This window comes from Bison bison, unplaced genomic scaffold (assembly GCF_000754665.1).
Source record: "Bison bison bison isolate TAMUID 2011002044 unplaced genomic scaffold, Bison_UMD1.0 scf7180017854252, whole genome shotgun sequence".
NCBI lineage: Eukaryota > Metazoa > Chordata > Mammalia > Artiodactyla > Bovidae > Bison > Bison bison.
This window is the reverse complement of record NW_011484825.1, coordinates 201,943-218,395: the sequence shown is the minus strand read 5'-3', so window position 1 is coordinate 218,395 and position 16,453 is coordinate 201,943. Positions and strand designations below refer to the sequence as shown.

Here is a 16,453-nt window from a genome sequence, read left to right as displayed (position 1 = left end):
ATCATGCAAGATTAAAAGATCCATTCAAAGTGCAAGTTGGACCAATGGATTTAGATGTAATAATATAAAAAGTGTGTTGATGTTGTTTCAGATTCCACATTGCCTCTAACCTTTAAGAAATCAGTACAGTTGAGCTTTGGTTTAATAGCAAAGAATATCTACGGTTATTTGAAAAGATTTTTTTCTTCCTTTTTCAAACTACATGTCTGTGTGAAGGCAGTTTTCTTTGTATGTGTCAACAGAAACATTTTAACAGATTGAATGCAGAAGCAGATATTAGAACCAACTCTCTTCTGTTAAATCAGGCATTGAAGAGATTTGCAAAAGAGTGCCACTCTTCTCACTAATTTTTTTGTATTGGAAAAAAGCTAATTTTCATAAAATACTACTTGGGTTAGCATGTAATGGGGTTGTTATTTTTTAAATGAATTAACCAAAAATTAAAAATTTTTTAGTTTTAATTTTTAATATGGTAGCTGTCACAGCTATAACTCAAACACGTAGAAGTTCTTTGGGGTCCTCAGTAATTTTTTTTGGCTGTGCTACGTAGCTTGCAGCATCTTAGTTCCCCAACCAAGGGTTGAACCCGGGCCCTCAGTAGTGAACATGCTGAGTCCTAACCTCTGGACTGCCAGGGAGTTCCCTCCTCAGTCATCTTTGGTAGTGGAGCGAGAAGCCCTGTCCTACAGGAAGCTTCCGTAAAGCACTTGAGGTTCCTTGGAAGGCAAGACACACAGAATTCTAACCAGAACCATAAGAGCTGCACTGATTATAGCTCCCTAGTGCAACCTAAGGTCAAGGGTCACAGTTTCCTAAAGCATGTATGGCAAGATGGTGAGTTCTGAATATAAACTACAGATGTGAACTCGGTGCTCAGGAGGCAGGGCTGTGGACTGTTTAAATCTTTTGTGGGTCACAGCCATTTCATGACTCCATTCTGTAGATGTTTTTCCCCTCTGGGTTCTGGTCTTAGGAAGTTTGCCACTCTAGAAATATTAAATATCCTTTCAAAGAGCAATTTTGCCACTTGTGATAAAATGGGAATGGAATCCTGGTGGCTCAGATGGTAAAGAATGTGCCTGCAGTGCAGGAGACCTGGGTTTGAGCCCTGGGTCAGGAAGATCCCCTGGAAAAGGGCATGGCAACCCACTCCAGTATTCTTGCCTGGAGAAATCCCCATCGACAGAGGAGCCTGGCGGGCTGCAGTCCATGGGGTCACAGAGTCAGACACAACTGAGTGACTACACACAGCACAGGAATGGAACAGAAGGCCACCCCGAAGGAGAGCTCTTTCACCCTCAGACTTCAGTCTTTATCTGCCGACTCCTGATGGCTCATCAGCTGTGGTGACAAAGCAGGCTTCCTGCTCCACATGCCACCTCCATGCCTTACTGAGGCGACCACCCAGAGTGTACTGACAGTTACTTCTCTGGAGGGTCATACATTTAACATGGAAAGGATGAGATGGGAGGATAGGCCTGGTCTTCATGACATTGCAACACCAAATTTAGCACCATAATAAAATCGCAGAGGTCAGCTTGCTTCAGAATAGACATAATGGGAGAGAATGCGACTTCTCTTCTGGCCTTATTATGTTTCAGATGGTTTGCTTATTCCAAGCCCCTGTTTATAGCGTGACTGATTTTGCACTTTCTGTTTTTCCCTGTGACTGCCACCTTGTATCTCATGTGAACTGTCTCTGCCCCTTCTCTTGACCTGTTGATTGCAGTGGCATCCTGTGCTGCTCACGCTGAAGAACCAAATTGAAGAGAACACTGGCCACAGCTTCAACTCCTTGCTTTGCAATCTTTACCGAAATGAGAAGGACAGCGTGGACTGGCACAGCGATGATGAACCTTCACTGGGGAGGTGCCCCATCATTGCTTCACTCAGTTTTGGTGCCACACGAATGTTTGAGATGAGAAAGAAGCCCCCACCAGTGAGTAGTCCCTTTATTTATTTTCTGTTCCTTCCGCTATCTAATAATCTGTGGGAAAAAAAGCTGGGCTCCTAAAAGGCTCCTATTTTCAGATTTAGGGGATTGGAGTATGTGTCTGGTTGATGAAATGTTTTCAACTGATGGCTTATATCCTGTGGATAGCTTTTGACTTCCAAAGAAGCCATTCATTCATTTCTGCAACAGAAATTGCCTGCCGTGTGCCAGGTGTCAGAGGCTTATTTTCATTGGTGGAAAGGACAGACACAGTCACCATCCTCATGGAAATGGGGGTAGACAGACATTATTCATTACTCAAGTAATTGGAAGGCAGAGCTCGAGTGAGTAGGGGCAAGAAGGGAAAGGAAGGAGGCTCAGGGAAGATACCCTTCTTCAGGACCCTTTATTTTAACTAAGTGTTCTTCATGGCAGTGTTGCCTGTCCTCTTTGAAAGGAAGTACTGCAGTCCATCCTAAAAGAGATCAGTCCTGGGTGTTCATTGGAAGCACTGATGTTGAAGCTGAAACTCCAATACTTTGGCCATCTGATGCGAAGAGCTGACTCATTGGAAAAGACCCTGACCTGGGAAAGATTGAGGGCAGGAGGAGAAGGGGACAGGAGAGGATGAGATGGTTGGATGGCATCACCGACTCAATGGACATGGGTTTGGGTGGACTCCGGGAGTTGGTGATGGACAGGGAGGCCTGGGGTGCTGCGATTCATGGGGTCACAAAGAGTCGGACACAGCTGAGTGACTGAACTGAACTGAACTGAACCACACTCATCCCCATTCCTTCTTAGCCAGTTCCTAAAATCCAGATGAACGGTACCTCTTTCAGAGACGAAGTTCCAGCCAGGTGACTAGACAAGCAGTGACTAAACTGTAGAATAACTTCAGTTGTCCAGCCCAGCTCTTACCTATATTTTAATACATTGGAGGGGTATGAGAGCTCTTTGTGTTTTTTTTTGTTTGTTTGTTTTAATCAAGAAGTGTAGAACTTTAGGACTGAAATAGATAGAAAGATACTAGGAACTCTAAGAAAAGAGCAAAGCTCTACCAAATTATCTTATTTCCAGGATTTGCGTGTGGGTGTTTTTTTTAAACCAAGGCTCCCAGTCATTTAGCTTATAACATTAAACCAGACACAGTCAGTGTGGACGGCCTACAGGGCTGTGTTTTGAGTATGACCTAATCCAGACCACGTAATTATGAGGCAGTCAGTGCTTGTGTCTGTTCTTCATCAGATATACTTCTTGGGCTGTTTTCCTGACATGTTTTTGGGTTTCCAAACATGGTATTTTGAAGCATATTGTGTTGTTTTGCACTTAACTCCATTAAGCACCTTTCCTTGGCATATCTTCCATCGATGGGGTTGTATTTGCTTTTGTTTACACAGAAGCTTTGGTCTGTGTTGGCGGGGATCGAGGGTAGTTGTCAGTTGCCAGTGACTTCCTGAGTGAACTTGCTCCCTGGGCACTCTGACTAGCTTCACAGTCTCAGTGTACCAGGGAGAACTGCCTAAGAAGCAGGCTCCCCAGCCTTTGCCATGTTCCTTTCAGGCACAGTTAGCTTTTATATGCAGGCTTCCACCTGATTAAATCCTACGTTCGCACATGTGAGGAGTTCATCCCGCCCTTCCTAAGTCCTCTGTTGTGTGAATGGCAGAGAAACACCAGGTGTCTTATTTTAAAGTTCAGACCCTCAAGCCAGACGTACGGAACACCACCTTTTTGCCAGGCCTGGTCTTGGGAGCTGGGATTATAGCCATGAGTAAGTGAGATGAAGTCATCCTTCCCCTCCTGGAGCTGATGATCTGGCCCCTGTTAGTGCTCTGTCTCCCTTCCAGGGTTATCCTTCCAGCTTTCTGAGTGGACAGCAAACTCTGGTGGATCCAGGATAATCTTTGGTGTAAGCCGAGTCTCTGGTTCTTTGCAGTGACTTTCTTTGTTGCCAAGTATTTAAGTTTTCAGTTACCGTTTTTCTCTACACGTACATTTACCACCACCACCACCATCACCCTTTTTAAAAAACATTTTTTGGCCTATTTCCAGATTTTAAGGTTAAGAATTCCGGAAGCATGCTTTGTAGGATAATTAGTTTTACTGTACAAGCAATTTCCAACTGTTAAGCGTTAGTCATTGGAAGGACTGATGTTGAAGCTGAAACTCCAATATTTGATGCAAAGTACCTGATGCGAAGGGCTGACTCATTTGAAAAGACCCTGATGCTGGGAAAGATTGAAGGCGGGAGCAGAAGGGGGTGGCAGAGGATGGGATGGTTGGATGGCATCACCGACTCAATGGACATGAGTTTGAGCAAGCTCCAGGAGTTGGTGATAGACAGGGAAGCCTGGTGTGCTGCAGTCCATGGGGTTGCAAAGAGTCAGACATGACTGAGTGACTGAACTGAACTGAAGCATTAACAGTGTTCTGGTGCCCAGAATACCTCTATTCCTTTTTCCCTCTAGGCAGCTGAAGGTCATTTTCTCATATGAGAACATATTCATGGTGATCAAGAATTATTTCTTGGAAATATAATTCAGTTACATTATAGGTTAATGGGTGGATAGAAAATGTAACTACCACTTAGCATTGTGTCTGAGGGCAACCATTTGGAACAAAATCTCTAAGAGGGACACTGACCATACTTACTGAAACTTTGTCTTCTCAAGGCTTCTTAGAGTCTATTTTGATGAACAAGAGTGAAAACACAGGCTGTGAAACACTGAAAATGTGATTAAATCCCTTTAATTGTCTGTCAATAGCAGGGGAATTTGCGCTATAACTGTAGTAGCTGATTTGATGAAAATACCTATCTGATAAGTAAGAAAATTTGTCTGAGATCTTGAAACAAAGTTGACTGAGGTAACAGATATGGGAAGAAATACAAATATGTCAGTATGTTGCTGCTGCTGCTAAGTGGCTTAGTCCTGTCAGACTCTGTGCTACCCCATAGATAGCAGCCCACCAGGCTCCCCCGTCCCTGGGATTCTCCAGGCAAGAACACTGGGGTGGGTTGCCATTTCCTTCTCCAATGCATGAAAGTGAAAAGTGAAAGTGAAGTCACGCAGTCGTGTCCGACTCTTTTCAACCCCATGGACTGCAGCCTACCAGGCTCCTCCGCCCATGGGATTTTCCAGGCAAGAGTACTGGAGTGGGTGCCATTGCCTTCTCCGTCAGTATGTTAGGTTACTGATTAATAAGTTGTTGCTTCTGGCATGGTCTTAACTGTGATTGAATTTGATGCAGTTGTATATTCCTTCAATTCTGACTTTTGTTTAAGATGGGGAAATTGAAGGCTAATATATTTGAAATTATAATCATGCATTAGTGAATACAGTTTTAAAATTACTTCCCCTCCCCCGCCACCTCCCCGCCTCGCCCCTCTCCAAGAACCATAAACTCCATTCTTGGATAAACAAAACCCAGGTTTAAACTTTTGGAAAAATTTCTTCAAGTTTCTTTAACAGATTTAAAACATCTTGGGCTTCACAAATCTAGCTAAACTTGAACTACAGAAGCCTTTCTCTGGGTTGACATCTTTGGGATTGTATCTTAGGGCACATCATCTTTATCTTATCCCTTTTCTGAAGGATTGAAAGGAAAATGGTTATTGCAAATCTGTCTACTTTTCTTCCTTAACTATGGTGATAGCTTTGAGAACATGACTCATGATTCATATAACTCAAGCTAAAAGCATAAAATAAAAAGTGTAATTCAAGTTAGTCTTCTGTGTGGAATTTGTAGGAGTCTGACTTTCTGTAGCTCCTAGGAACCTGTCTCGCTATGCCACTAAAGATTGTAATTTTCATGTCTGTCAGCAAGACATTTGGAATGTGCTAGAGATCGTGGGAGGGCATCTTTTTCAAGAGCCAGTTAGTTTTAACCTATCAAAGGAGAAGTTAATACCTGTTTGACTTGAGTCAAAGTTTCTCACCTAAAGCTGACATAGAGGAATCATGAGATTTCCTGTATTTGATTCAAGTATGCAGATTTGAGACAGAAAAGCATCTGTTCGGGGCCACTTTCAAAGGGAATTAGCCTTTTTTTTTTTTTTTTTAACATTCAAACTCCCCCACCCCTGCGGCAGCTGTCTGTTTTGCAGTCTGGCACCTTGAGTAGTTCTCTGTAGCCGCTGATCTTCTGAAAGCTGCCCCAGTTCCACACATTGCATTCCTAACAATTTCTCGCTGTGCTGAGATGGTAAGGAGATCTTTGTTTCCCTAAGCATCAGTGTCCCTCTGATTCATGCACTTGGCTCAGGCGGCTTCATGCATGCATCATCCCTAGGATTAAACATTCACTCCTCTAAGATGCCAATCCTTGATCCTCATCTCCCTGTCCAAGTCTGTCAACTCTGCTCATTTGTTTTGATTTTATAGTCAATTACCACTTCCTTTAATGATAATAAGCTACTTGGAGACATGGTAGCCTTTCCTTCATTCACCCATCCCTTCTTTTGTTAATTCAGTTAAACCTGAGTGAACAGCATTGTATCTATCTTCTGGCCAATATCAGAATATACTATCTTAAGACAAAAGTAAAGCTTACCAACTATACCTCTGTAGACATTTTTTTTTAAGAAACCAAAAACCTCTTTTATTCTCCCAAGGTGGGCTCATTAAAGCTTTTCTACGTTTGTGTCCCAAACCCAGTTGTACTTTTCAGGCTGCGTTGTGTCCCTGTTATAAAGATTAGTCTGGTTCTTTTCCCAGTGTAGCTTTAATTCTATACTGAAAAACAGGCTGGAAAAGGAACTACAAAAGCCATTTGGCAGGCTGCTATTTCTCTGTCGGTTACCATAGAAACAGTGATGGCTGAGTTGGGGGGGGGTGAGTATTAGATAATAGGAAGTTTGTGATGCACTGGAGGTTTAGATGCCAAAAGCCTTGTTTTCTAGCAAATTACCCATGCATAAGCACTATCCTTTATCAGCTGAATCCTGAAAATGTGAGGGGCTTCTATCTACCTCAAGATGATTGAGTTGAGGCAAGTTGGGAAATTTCTCCAACCATTCCTTTCTCTAGCACCTTCTGAAGAATGAGAGCTCTGTTCATAATACCAAAAGAGATGTTTGTAAAACCACTTGTGATGGGAGAGGTTGAGAGTTGCCAGTGCATTCGAGTTCCTAGTACCTCCCTGTTTACACACTACTGGGAAGAGTGGGATATAAAAAGGTCATTTTAATCATAAATATCAGTATTTTTTCCAGGGCTTTAGAAGAATTGAGGATATTGGAATCCAAAATAATATAAGCTGACTAGCTTAAATTTGAAAATTGGGTAAACTAGACTGTGCAGTGTTTCGGGGGGTGGTGACCAAGCCTCGGCCTCAGCCACCACGTCCACTGCTGCTCTTCCAGGCGTCCATACTTCTTCTTAGTCCATCTTCTGATTACTGCATCTGTTCTGAGAAATTACAAGAAGTACTCGAAAGGAACTGTTGATAACCATCATCTTTTTAATACAGTCCCTAATGAAATTTAAAATATCAGGTTTCGTTTCCTGTTTCTGTTACTGATGCCTGTAAAAAGCACTTATCTGCTTCATTTATACTCATTCCATTTTTGTAAATGGGGACGATAATTGGTAGCAACTTTATGGGAGTAATAGGAAAGTTTTCCCATGAAAGGCACTACGAAGGTTGTGAATTTTTAAGCTGTTATAAATGGTGGATGCTACAGTGACTTTTCAGATGTGGAAATTGAAAAAGAAAAGGAACGGCAGTGAGGCTAACCTCCAGGGTTGCCTTTTCTACGTTTGTGTCTGGCATTCATTGAGGGGGTGCAGGGGAGACTCGGGGAGGGTCAAGTGGCCTGTGGATCAGGAATGGAGGTTGAGTTTTTGAGCTCCTGTCTTTAGGGCATGCAGTGTTTTGGAGAGTGTGAGTGAGTGAGTGGGGGATAAATTGGTGCGTGTGTAAGTGGATAAAGATAAGTAGTCCTGGTAGGACCTCAGTTCTCTACAGACGAGCTCTTTGGGGAGTTGGGATCGTCATTTGCTTCTTTGGGGGCTGTCTCAGGCTAGAGTCCGTGTCCTGACTGCCACTGGGAATAACTAATCTTTGCAAAGAACCTCCCGGTTTTGCCACTGAGAGCACTTTTAATCTTGGGAGAACAGCATTTTCCAAAGTGATTTGTCAAATTCGTGTGTGTCCTGACTAAGTATGAGGTCTGCTTGCAAACTTTTTTAAAACCTTGCCTTACTGGTAGTTTTTCCCCCCCTCCACTTTGCCATGCTCTGAAAAACTATTCCTGAGCCTTCTGGTAATTTTCTTTCACAAGCCACATTTTCCTGGTGGATGACTGCTTAGCTGAGGCAGAAAAGAGCTTAGTGAGTTTGAGGAAGGAGAAAGAGGCCCAACAGAGGAGCAGAGTAAGCAAGTGCAGAGAGGAGCATGTGATGAGATGGAAGGGGTGGGCGGGGCAAGATCACACAAGGACTCAGGATCCTCAGGAAGGAGTGGGTTTTAAGTACATCAGGAAGCCATTGAAATGTGTTAGGCGGAAGAGTGACATGATCTGATTGAAATTTTACAAGGTCAGTTGCTACTGCGTGGAGCTCAGACTAGACAAGAGCAAGAGTGGGAGCCAGGAGACCAATTAAGAGATTGTTATACCTCCTGGGACCAAGGCAGAGAAGGAGAGAGGTGGACAGCTTCAATGACATGAGCTCAAAGGAGCAAGCATTTTTAAGACATGCCTGGGAATTATGGTCTGAAGGTGTTAATGAGGAGTATCCGCTCACTCTGTCGATGTGAGACATGATCACCTTCCACAGGAGAGAGAGTTTTTGAGAGTTTGGAGTCTTCTGGAGAGAGCTAGGTTTTGATTAGGACAAGGAGGTAGAGGGAACCTTCAGAGCACGAGGTTGAGGATCTGGGGGCGTTTACTCATCCCTGAATGAGAATTCCAGCAGACCCAGTGGCAGGGCCAGGGATGGGTGTGGGGGATTGTGTTTAATCAGGTTATGTCCAGGGATGGTTTGGGAATAAGTGTTCTGATGTAATGGATGACTGGAGAACCCTGCACTTTTCCTGGTAACTAGGGTCAGCTGGATGTCAGGCTTCATGGAATTTGTCCTGTACGCTCTTCGAGGAACGAGAGCATTTATTTCTGGTGCTGCAGTCTTGAGTAGAAGCTCTTTCAAAATAGCAATTCCTTTAAGTTGCATTTCTTGGAAATATTATATCACCAAGAACAGCATCTTCATTACATTAAATCTTCTGGTTTTAAATGCACATTTAGTATAGCTAGAGTGACTATAACAGTAAGAGTAAAGCCAACCTTGTTTTTGCTTAATTCAGTAACTTTTCAACCCTCCTATCCCCAACACTCTATCAGCAACAGACACTAGTGACAGGTGTTGCAGTGTAAACTGCATTTGCCTCTTACAATCACTGGATGTGCCTGTCTGGGCTGGCCGACTGCACGTGCCAGGCCCTCGTGCCTAGTGTTCTCACTCACCTCACTGGAACCTTCCCTGCCAAATCCACGTCAAAAATCAGGAAAAGAGTTTGATAAAAGCCCAAATATTTCTGTGTGGCAAGTGAGTTCAAAACTGTTTCAAACGGATAACCTCAAGTCACTTTAAATCTATGGTTTCCCGAGGGTTTCCCTGGTGTCCAGTGGTTAAAACTCTGGTGTTCCCACTGCAGTGGGCACAGGCTCAGTCCCTGGTCCGGGAACTAAGGTCCTGCATGCTGCATGGTGAGGCCTAAAAAAAAGTCTATGCTATCCCATCTAGTTTCCTACTTTATCAGATCTTATTTCAAAACCAGCTGCTGCTTTTTTTAAAGTAATGTTTTTCAGATCATGTTGAAGATGCCATCTCTGAAAGTGTTTGGTCTGAGTCAGCAGACTAGCTGTGGAGATGACTTTGTGGGGTCCTAGCTTTATTTTGTTTCCATAATTTCCATAACTAATATGTTTTGTTTATGTCAAATTTAAAAAATATATTACCACTATGAACAACGGGTCCAGCTGTGTTCTTATATTGGCGTTGTAGAAACAACTTTACAGTCCAAATACAGCTGCAGACTTTGATAATCCATCAGTCTGTCTAGAAGCCAGCCAGGTTCTCAAGGGCAAGGCCACACCATAGTTTGATTGGGAACACAAGCTGGAAAGAAAAGACTGAAAGAGAGAAGAGGAGACATTTTGGCATGGTCCTAACTCAGGAAGCAGGGCCAGCGAAGGGACACTTGGCTCCAGCAGTCTAAGCAGCTGTAGCACATGCTGGCATTTAGTTTTCAATTATCATTTTAATCTGCAGTAAAGCCTTAACCATACTTGTCAAGCAGCTCGACTATGTATCTGATTCTTGGACCAGAGAGCAAGGGAAATTCCTATTCTGTCTGTTACCATCTTGTGAAAACCCTTTGCTTGATTCTGCAGACGCTCCAACATCTTGGTTTTTTCTTGATTTTTGAAGCACAGATTCTGGGATCAGTTGTCTGCATCTGCAGGTTCCCTTTCCTACAGCTTAACTCACTTTTGGAAGCTGCTCTCTAGCTCCATCTCACCGTGATACGGCGATACGGTGATACCATCGTCCTGAAGAGCAAGTAGTCTGACCTTTCCTCAGTTGTCACTGTCTTCCTCCTTGTGATGCTGCTCACCAGCATCTAGCATCTCTCTCCCTGAAACTCAGCCGTCTGTTAGCTGCCCTTTCTTGCTCCTCCTGGCTTCTGAAATACTGTATTATCTTAGCTGTTCTCACACTTTTCTCACTGCTACATTTCTGCCTCCTTCGGTGTTTTTTTTCCCTTTACATTCAACCCCTTTAAATATGGATATTCAGGATTGTCTTTGATTCTGTCATCTTTGTCTACATAACTTTTAAGGAAATTATAAAATAGGAGTAGATTGTAAATGCCATGTAGGCAAGGTCCATTTCTGTCTCCTTTATCGTTACATCCCCAGCGTTTAGCACTGTGTGTATATGTGTATTTTGATTGAATACATAAATGGATTTCATTTATTGTTATGGCTTCAACCATTTCTTCTTTGGTGGAGCAACTTGTGAATCTCAATTCCAGCTTTGACTTTTATCTCACAGTCTAGTCATCACTTTGTCATGAGACATTTCTACTTACAACAGCACATGACTTGTAACCTGAAATTGTAGATTTACTGTTATTCTCTCAGAAAACTCCACAATTCTACCTGCTCATAAGTAGCATTATGTTCATGATGTCACTACTCTCTTGGACAGGTTTAATCGTAAATTATTTTCAGTTCTTCCCCATTCTCTCATTTCAATTGTTTTAGTTCCAAATCTTCTTAATTCTTTCTTGAAAGGTCTGAAAAACTCATCCTTCTAACAGTGGCTTCATTTCAGGCTCTCTTTACCACATGCCTAAAATACTAAAATGCCTTTTTCCACTCTGATATCCGTAATTCTAATCTCTTCTCCTTCAGTTCTGATAACCAGATGCCAGATATTTTCAGGAACAGTTTATTTTCTCTATTTGTTCTTTCTTCTCTTTCCTCCTGCTCACGAATATTAATTGAGCACCCACTATGTGTCGGGCACAATGCTCAACTCTGGAGAAATAGCAGTAAACGTGGCAGACACGGACTGTGCCCTCCTGGATGTCACGGGAGCTGGAGAACTGTTGATTCAATGGAGAGGCGTAATTACGACTTGCAGTTATGGCTCTGAATTTAGATTTTACTCCAAGCGCAATGGGAATAAATGAGGTTGTGACATGCTCTGGTTTATATTTTAAAAAGAACTCTGGCTGCTGTGTGAAGAATAATTCAGGGAGAGGCAAGAATAGGAGACTAAAAGGTTGTTCAGTGTTTTTACTGGGAGACTGCTGATTTGCACTCAGATGGTGGCAGTGAGGAGGAACACAGTAGATGAATTTGAGGTGTATTTTTGAGGGTGAACCAGGTTTCTGGCTCAAGCAGTTGGTAGATGGAGGTGCTATTTACTCAGATGGAAGAGGAGCAGGGGTTTGCATTTTGTTTTGTTCTTGTTTAGGGAGGATTGTGGAGGAATCAAGAGATCCTTCTTCTACATGCTAGATTCAAGATTCTTGAGACTCCCAAATTGGCTAAGGCGTCAGGGCTTCAGATGACAGGCCTGTGCTAGAGGTGTCATTTGGGAATTGTCAGGATAACAACAGTAACGACGGTGAAGGGACAGTGATGAACAGCGGGTGCCTAGTATGGAGTCTGTGCCCGGCTCCGCTGTCAGTGCTTCCCTGGCAGCCTCCGGGAATCTTAAGAAGTCAATGCTGCTGGCATCTGCATCGCACAGGTGAGGTGGCTGAGGCCCTGTGTTAAGGCACTTGCTCCACATGGCATGGACAATCGGTTGTTGAACTGAGTTGAAACTAATAATCTAGATAGTATGTAAAGCTATGGAATTGCCCATTATCAATTCAGAGCAGAAGAATAGAGAAAGAGGAGCAGAAAGCCAAGACTGAGCTCGCTGCTTTCATCAGTTTGTTTTCCAGCTTAGAAGTCTTTACTTGCTCCTGCTGGAGCACAGGGTATAAACTGTAAACTCTCCCAGCCAGATTTCAGATCTTCGCCACATCTATGCCCAGCTGACTTTGATTCCCTGTGTGATTGCACCATACTGCTGACTTAGCTCTTTGCTCCTTAGACGTGCTCTCCGCCTTCTCACTGGGCTTCCTGGGTGGCGCTAGTGGTAAAGAACCCGCCTGCCAATGCAGGAGACGTAAAAGACACAGGTTCGACTCCTGGGTCAGGAAGATCCCCTGGAGGAGCGCCTAGCAACCCACCCCAGTATTCTTGCCTGAAAAATTCCATGGACAGAGGAACCTGGTGGGCCCCAGTCCATAGGGTTGCGAAGAGCTGGACATGACTGAACCGACTTAGCACACATACACACCAGCTTCTCATGAACTTAAGTCCTCTCCAGCCTTCAAGGGCTCCTGTAGCCTTGAAGCCTTTCAGTGAACAAAGTAATAATAGTTACTGCATGTCAGGTGCTTCCTGAGCTTTGGAAATGAGAAACAGATAGCAGGCTTCTACTTTGTTTTGACCTTTCTGTTCATTTGTTTTCTTATTATAAGCATCTTATTAATAAAAAGATGGAAGAATTTCTAGGTAAGTAGCTTATCCAGGAGATCAGAGATGACTTGGAAAACCAGATGTCTCACTGTTGACTAAGATCATTAATTTGGAAGCATATTTTGCATCCATGGCCTTTTCTGATTGTGTTGGGATCACTGAGATTAAGAATACGATACTTGAAGCAGCGTATGTGTACTGAGCTTTGTTTCAGACACTGTCACGTGGAATGGCAAAGGGTCGTCAAAGAAGCTGGGCAGGTGACATCTGGGCTTGCTTGGGAGCTTACGTGGGATGGCCAGAGGTGAGCATAAGAGAAGGAGTTGTGATGGGTCCACCAGCAGCTCAGTTGGGCAGCTCTCAAGCAGAAACTGGTCCTCAGACTTGTGTATATACTTCCCAGTATTTTTAAAGAAACCAAGTTAGTTGGCAAAATTTGTAACTCAGGAGAGATCACATAAAAATCCCATTTATCAGCTTCCCTAGAAAATCCAGAAGATCAGGCAATACCCGGGGAATAACGAGGAAGCGGCAGAGGGTACACAAGTCCCGGGCTGCCTGGTGTCCATGGTCCCCACTCCCCGCTGTGTTGCACCTGCCCCACGCCCCTTGCTTATGTCACCTGCTGGTAATTGTGACCCTTACAGAACAGACAGGGGCCGTGTCGTTCAGACAGGAAGTATTACAGGATTTCAGAAGAAAGAGAGCACTTTGGAGAGCACAGTAAGGTAGAAAAAAAAAAATACAGACTTTAAAACCAGGCAGGTCTTAGTTCAAATATTTGCCTCCATGTCTCCTGCCAGCCTTTTGCCTTAGAAATGTACTTTCCCTCCAGCTTCCTTTGCTTATAATAAAATGAAGAATATCACGTCCCCTGCAGGGTTGTGGTGAGAATTAGCAGTACTGGGTACATACGGTCCCTAACATGCCTGGCATTTTAGCAGCTTACACCATGGTTGATGGTGTCCAGAAAGTCTAGCGGGATGACTTGGTTTAAGTACCTGGAAATTGTTAGGAAAAAACACTTGGACCCAGGGGAGTGGGGAGCCAACTCTAGGTGGATTAAAGAGTTAAATCTAAAAAGTACAGAATTTTTTTTTAACTGAAAGGAAATGCAGTTGTATATTTAGGTTTCCTGAGAATGGGAAAAAGGCTTTCTAAGCATAAAAACCATGAAGGGGAATCAAAGAAAGATCAGCAGAGTTGATTGTAAAAGTTTTTGACTGTTCTGTGTTAAACATCATAAACACAGTCAAAAGTCAAATAGCAAGTAAGAAAAATATTTACAGAAAATATAACAAAGGGGAAATATCTTACTATATATGGTTGCAGATCAATAAAAACGTGAACATCCTGTAGAAAAATGGACAAAAGACAGGAACAGAGTTTGCAGTAGAAGAAATGCAAACAGCAGATAAGCATATGAGAAAATGGTGAACTTGGTTAGTAATTAAAGAACTTTATGTCTGAAGAATGAGCTGCCATTTCTCCCTAAACTTTTTTCATCATTGTCAATTGATAATGTTCCATATTGGTGATGTGCTCAGAAGGTAGGTACTATCATATTTTCCAGATGGAGTTATAAATTGCCACAATCTGCTTAAAGCAGTTTGATACTATAAATCAAAGTGCCTTTAAGTTCATGCCCTTAGACCCAGTTTTTCCATTTTAAAGGATTTATTCTAGGGACTTCCAGTGGTTAAGACTCTGCAGTCCCAATGTAGGGGCATGAGTTTGATCCCTGGTCTGGGAACTAAGAACCCACATGCCGCACAGCATGGCCAAAAAAGAGAAAAGAATATAGCCTAGAAATACACTCAGAGATGTTTTGCCCAAAATCTACTTGCAGTAGCTTTTTCTTTCTTTTTCCTTTTTTTTTTTTAAAGTATTAGTGGTATATTAAAATCTATTTCCAACCACGCGTACCTCACTGCTGTATCCTCAGCACAGTGCCTGACATATCCAGGTGGTCAAAAAATAGTTTATGAGTTTAAAGGAGGAAGGATATGTTCATGCAAAGGAATATTATATAACCATTTTAAAGAAATACTGTACATCTAAGATGTAGAAAATGCTCACAGGACAGTGTTAAAAATGAGTGCACGATTGTATGTATAGAATATTCCCTGTGTTTGTGTTGTACGAATTCTGAATGATGGGATTAAAGGTGATTTTTATTTCTTCTTGGTGCTTTTCTTCAGTCATTCAGGACATATTTATTGATATATGCGATAGGCGTTGAGCATATTTCAAAAGGGAAAGACAGCATCGTCTTCCCCTCATGGAGTTTATCAGAGATCAAAAAGGCAGACATTGAACAGGTAATTACAAGCGTATCATTTACTCTAGTGAACTTTTATAGTAGGGAAAAAAACTATGCCAATGATGGTTTTTAAGCACTGATGTTTGTAATTTCTAAGACACCTTTTTAGGACAAGAAAGCCATAATTACAGGAAAGATCTACATCGATCTCATACAGTGTGAAGATTTCCTTTCCAAGGGAATGAAGAATGTTTAGATTTCTTATCTGTTGGGTGGTGTGTAATGATATGACAATAAATACATCCAGGCTTTTTTTTTTCCCCCTAAATAGCATTTTTCTAAAGGAAACTGCATAGACTCAGATCTTGGTAAGAGTTGTGAAATTTTGGAAAATCCTAGCATTCATTGAAAAGTATAATTAAGCATTCAAATGAATTGGCTATGGTTGAGGAGGAAGTGAGAATGTTGATTAGCATTAATGTGAAAAAAAATTTTTTTTTCTTTTTCTTTTTCCATCTACTTGTGAGTTTTCAAGTGTGTGGGAAACCAAGAATATCAGTAGCAAAACCCACCCTGTAGACTGACTCTGGCCCTACAAGTTTCTTTGAATGGGGATCAGGAATGGAAAATTTTATCCTAAGCCAGGGCTTTTTAGAGGATGTGTTTTGTTTTGTTTTGCAGAAAGACCTGAGTAAATCAAAAGGGTTTCAGAGCCATGTTTGGGTAACAACCGTGCTTAATAGCCGTGAGCTTGCTCCTCTAAACAGTCAGACCCAGGCTTCCACTGTCACTTATCCATTTATCAACTGAGCTCTTATGCTCAGCCACGTGAGCTCCTCTGGCCCTTTATCTGATTCCTTGGTGGAAAAAGTCTCTGTGGATCTTGGTTGCGTTGAAGGGTGGCTGTGTGGTCTTTTGCTGCCCCAGTCTCAGGAGAGGGAAGCGTCTGTGAGCCCAGTGCTGCCTTGGTAGAATCCCCTGTCCTCTATCCCATCTGTGTCCTTCTGCGAATTATGGGGGGCTTCCCTGGTGGCTTAGTCAAGAATCCTCCTGCAGTGCAGGAGACCTGGGTTCGATCCCTGGGTCGGGAAGTTCCCCTGTGAAGGAAACGAGGAATGCATTTGCTGAGCCAAGGTTGTTTGAAGGAACAAATGACGAGCAGCAGAGTAATGACATCACCTCTCCCTATGGATGTGCTGGTGTT

The 16,453-nt window shown here is 42.7% G+C and overlaps 1 protein-coding gene across 6 annotated transcripts in view; it reads left to right on the top strand.

Moving 5' to 3' along the window:
- The window catches only part of ALKBH3 (alkB, alkylation repair homolog 3 (E. coli)), a 41,615-nt gene that overhangs the window by 21,448 nt on the left and 3,714 nt on the right, over window positions 1-16,453 (top strand). For all 6 annotated transcript variants that reach the window (XM_010856093.1, XM_010856128.1, XM_010856120.1 and 3 more), the window contains one exon: window positions 1,730-1,939. In XM_010856093.1, the coding sequence (XP_010854395.1) occupies window positions 1,730-1,939 (210 nt within the window). The remainder of the gene's footprint in view (window positions 1-1,729; window positions 1,940-16,453) is intronic.